Genomic DNA, 5,213 nt, shown 5'->3' with positions numbered 1-5,213 from the left:
TTCTTTTGTAAAGAATCTAATCAGAGCATTTTTTTAGTCAAAATATAATCTAATACACAATTTTTAATTATTTGGTTACAATTATTAAGCTAAATATTAGATCATTATTAAAAAATAGTATATGATATAATTCTTAAATATTTAATTAATAATATTATTATGCATATTATTATTGTTTAATATATAATAAATTAATAATAATTAAAACTAATGAATGCATACTTTGATTAAAACTAATTCTTTTTCAAGAATCTAATTAGACATAAAAGAAAAGTACTGAGTGATGAGGGTAATTGACAAGTCTATAATTAGGTATTGCAATTTAAATTTACTCAAACATATCAAATCTAACAAAGTTGATAGGAAAAGTTAATCACTTCACAATTTGAAAATCCAATTCACTTGAATAGTTTGGTATGCATCTAGTTCGACATATTTTTCCTTTTGTTATTAAAGAAAATAATAACAACATTTTAGTTATGGATATTTCCATGTCAACCTTGTCTACAACACTTATAGTGCATATCTCACAATTTTTAGTTTGAAAAATAAATTTAATGGCCAATAATACTTACTACAACTTATGGGGCATTGGGGTTCTTCGAAGTGTGTTTTATGTAAGAAAATTAGTGAGCTAATGATCATCTTTTTGTGTAATGTGAATTTGCAAAAAAAATATGGAATTCATTTTTGCAAAGATGGAGGATTTAATGGACCTTGCCACAGAATCTCCCTAATCTTTTGGACTTTTTGAAATTTAATATCTCTAGTTCTATCTTGTGGTTCATTTGGAATTAAACTCCTATCATCATCATTTGGCCTATCTAGCTAGAAAGGAACATTTGAGTGTTTAAGGATAAGGAAAGAGTAGTTAGTACAATACGGGATGTAGTGGAGACGTCTTTGGTCGAACTTGGTAGCATTCATATTAAGATGATTAGGAAGTAAAGAGGAAGAGATGGCTTTGGTGGATGCTTGGATGAATTTTAGGTGGCATGGTGGGCCAACAATAGAGAGGTTGATTGGGTGACCAATCTAGGTGTGGACCAGAAGGATAAGGATGGGTTTTTTGATGTGAAGAAGTTAGAGACCTTCCCTCAACCAGCCTTGAAATTCATTCAAGAAGACACTAAGGAAAAAATGTAATATTCTAGGTCAATTCAGTGTGTTTGATGTGTTCCTCCTTCCCCTATTTGTGCCTCTTTTGTGCATATTTGGTCTTCCTTGCTGACGTGTGCAGTTTCCTATTTACTCTCCCTTGTTGATGTGAGTAGGTAACCATTTTTAACAAAATCCCAATTTTTTTTAAATTTTTTTTTAAAAAAATTTAATATTAAAAATATCATAGTTGTCTCCATTACGTATAGGTGTGTGGGCTAAGATAGATTTGAACTACTATTAATTTTATCCATTCTCGGTTCAATAAGTATCGTAACTCTCTTTTCAATGCATTAATTCTTTTAGAAAATCTTCAAACAAATTTATAACTCTTTCTTATGTTGACAACATAATGTTCTAAAATGGAGTATCCTGTTCTTCACAAATTCTAATTTACAACTACTACATTCTACTCCTTGTTGATTGAAACTTGACAAATCTACCACAAACCTTCTATTAGAGATATTACATTTTTGTCTCCTACAGGACAAACCATAAACTTGCTAGACAACCCAATTTCCAATCTTGACACTAAATGTTGGTTTATTCAGAGTACAAAATAGGGAATGTAATTGTAGCACAAAAATTGATTAATAAACATCCCATAACATAAAATGATAGAGAGAAAGAATATAATTGAAGACATCTATAAATTCCCATGAAATCAATTTATTAATTAATTGTTAAATTTGATGTGTAAGTGTATGTGTGTGTGTATGTGTGTATATACATGCACATATGCAAACTCGATGAAAATAACACTAAACATTTTATATTTGTGCATGTCATTTATAAAACATGGATTGAGCCACCCAAATTGCATGTCCAATGTTTAGGATTGATAAATTCAAACATGTTTCAACAATAAGTGTAGAATTTCATTAGTTTAAACTAGAAGTTGTACATGTTATAGCATGTTTGTTACTAGAACATGTTCAAGACTTAATGCAAGTGCTTTACTATATGTGCATGTTATGTTTCTTAAAAAATATGATTGTTTGGCCTTTTATTCAAGTGTAATCGATGTTTGAATTTTATTCTTGATTTTATATTAAGTCTTTGTGTTGATATTCATACATATTTTGACATATAAGAGTAATTATATATATCAAGGATAATGAATAGACTAACAAACACCAAATATTAGTTTTTATGTTAGAATTGAATGATAGAATGTTTAGATCAAAAAGATTTTTTTTTGAAAAGCAATAGAACTTGGAACTTCAAGAATGGATTAGATTTGCACATTATATCAAATCTATCTATATGTGATCAAACTTATTAAAAAAATACATTATATTGTAACCAATACCATTTATATCAATCTTAACATGCACAAATATTAATATTAAAATTTCCAGAATTGATAACAATAATATCAGCTGATAGATGTGGCCTTGCAAAGAGTTTGGAAGATTTGTTTCAAACCTTGAATAACGCTACCCCTCTCTCCAACCATAAACCAATCACGAAAAGTTTCGAGCTCACGAGTCAGCTGAGTCATTGATGTTTGAAGGGGGGACATTTCTGTCAAGAAACTTATGATTATCCACTCTCCATTGCTATACGAGGAATGGACATACATATCATCTCATTGCATTCACATATGTATAAGCCAAGTGAAGTCCAGGAAATCGGAATGAACACAACGAAACATCCTTCCACGTATTTCCCAGTCTCAGAACGATTTCTGGTCTGGCAAGAAAGACTTTCCGACAGGCGTGAGACACATTTCCGGTGGGGAGCTCCCCCACAGGGAATGGCCTATCGGCTAATTATCATAATCTAGATTCTTTCCCTAGAGTTTTCTACGGTCTGGATTATAAAATGCAAAAAGCATTGTAAAATAACATGCATGGATTTTTTAGTTTCAGTCGCTAATAAGTTTGGAATTAAGAGTCACTTCCTTTTGTTCAAAGTACATTGTAAATATGTTTGATGTCTCTTGATGTAATTGTGAACCTTTTTCATTTCTATTAATAATATATTATTATTCTTTTATCAAAAACAAAATATTGAAAGAGTTGAATTGTTTATTTGAAAAACTACTTTGTTTTGTTGGAAAATTCTCCTCACTACCCTTACTCACTTATGCCCTCGACTTCTACCTAGGAACCCTATAATTCACTATAATGTGACTTTTAGGCATAACTCTTGGCTTAGACCTCTAATCGAGATAGTTCAAAAGAAAATTTCAATAGAATGCAACAAGGTTTTATAACTAAATTTTGCATTAATTGTACAACTGGTTGTGTGGATACAAATAATTTGTGTATAAAGTCGAAATTCACCAATATATGAATCTAAAACCATGAAATTTTCTAAGTTACCAATCTTGTTAAACCACATATGTGCACCTGTTTCTAAAAAAAAGATTGTTTAGAGAAACTCTTTTCTTATTCTAAAAAAAAATTCATAGGGATTTTTTGACATCTTTTTCCTAGATTATATTATTTCTATTAAGTGTTTAATTAGAGACCATTTTTAGTACTAACTTTATTTTCAAGACAAAAATATGATTTCGATTTTTCTAAACTGATTTTTTTTTCACTCTAGCATCTTTATGGTTGATGATAAGGTAGAACAGATGTTCTTAAAGGTCATTAAGGAATTCAACAAGAATAAAGTCTAAAAAATAATTTGAAATCTATTTGTTAGGATATCAAAAATCTTGTTATAGAAAATAATCTTGATTTGTGATTATAATCAATTCCAAAGTTGTGATTATGATTAATGTTCTACAAATTTAAAGAGTCTACCCAAGACCATGTTGCCAAAAATCTTAGTAACTTGAAAATTTTCAAAATTCAATTCCTAAATATAAATGTAACTTAGTACAACTACATAACATAGATGTGGGTTCAAGGCAAATAAAAGTATATGTTAGTAAAATGTGATCAAGTCTTTGTACAATTAACAAAGAGAAAAAACATATTTAGTAAAATTATGATCAAGACATAGATCAACTCAAAAAATCATACCTTCTAATGCAGTTGGCAGAGATAGACAGAGTCGGGTTGCCATTGCTGATGGAGCCCAGAGAACTTTACCTTGCTAGATCTCTCTTTCCTAATGAGAAATGGATCCTTCTGGGTGATTTCAATACCCCTCTTTCTAATCTAGAAAAATCTGGTGGGTTGCCAATTTCTATTGAAAGTAGACAAGACTTGGCTAACATGATCAACTCATTGAGCCTTTTAGATCTTGATCTTATTGGGGCTAAATTCACCTGGTCCAATAGACATAGTGGGGAGGATCTTATTCAGGTCAAGCTTGATAGGGGTCTTATTTCTCCAGATTGGCTTAGGTTGGCTTCCTGCAGACTCAATGCTTCATCCCGTGTTGGATCATATCACTTCCCCATCTGCCTCTCAGTCTCTCCATTGTCTGGCAGAAAGGCGTACCCCTTTAGATTTGAGAAAATGTGGCTCATGGCCCTAGAAATCCAAGATAAATTTTTGGAGTGGTGGAATATTGATATCCAGGGAATGACTATGTTTCGTATAGATAAGAAGCTTTCCAATGTTAAGTCTAATATCCAACGTTGGAATAAATCCACTTTTGGCAACATCTTCAAAGCTAAAGAGAAGCTCAAACTGGAACTTGCAGAATTTCAAGAGCATATCCAAGCTTACGAGATTGATATTGACGTCTCGAATAAAGAAATTGATATTTTGACCAAATTACATGATATTATCTCCAAAGAAGAAGACTTTTGGAAGTAGAGATCTAGAGCCTTATGGCTCAAAAGCGATGACAAAAACACTAAGTTCTTTCATATGAAGACTCTTAAACATAGGGATACCAACAAAATAAACAAAATTCAGATTGGGTAGAGATGGGTTGGCAAGCATGATGAGATTTGTCAGGATACCATCATTTTTTTCTCCAATCTCCTTTCTGTGGATGATCCCCTAGATCCTTCAACTCAGATTGAAATCTTGCAAGAAATTCCCTCCATCATCCCTAGGGACATGAACTTGGAGCTTACCAGAATCCCCTCCCTTGAAGAAGTTCACAATGTTCTTTTCTCTTTTGAAGGTAACAAGGTCCCC

General features: G+C 31.6%; 1 protein-coding gene across 1 annotated transcript; it reads left to right on the top strand.

Moving 5' to 3' along the window:
* Positions 1-4,145: 4,145 nt before the first annotated feature.
* On the top strand, positions 4,146-4,883 carry LOC131050124 (uncharacterized). The gene has a single exon (XM_057984284.2). It carries the CDS (start codon positions 4,146-4,148, stop codon positions 4,881-4,883), a length of 738 nt encoding a protein of 245 aa, XP_057840267.1.
* Positions 4,884-5,213: the final 330 nt, after the last annotated feature.

The sequence above is a fragment of the Cryptomeria japonica genome, chromosome 5, assembly GCF_030272615.1.
Source record: "Cryptomeria japonica chromosome 5, Sugi_1.0, whole genome shotgun sequence".
In the NCBI taxonomy this organism is placed as follows: domain Eukaryota; kingdom Viridiplantae; phylum Streptophyta; class Pinopsida; order Cupressales; family Cupressaceae; genus Cryptomeria; species Cryptomeria japonica.
The sequence above is the reverse complement of the archived record's forward strand: the minus strand, read 5'-3'. Positions and strand labels throughout refer to the sequence as shown.

What these genes read in the sequence shown, in the direction of transcription:
- LOC131050124 (XM_057984284.2), top strand. Translation starts at nt 4,146, where the DNA reads ATGCAGTTGGCAGAGATAGACAGAGTCGGGTTGCCATTGCTGATGGAG.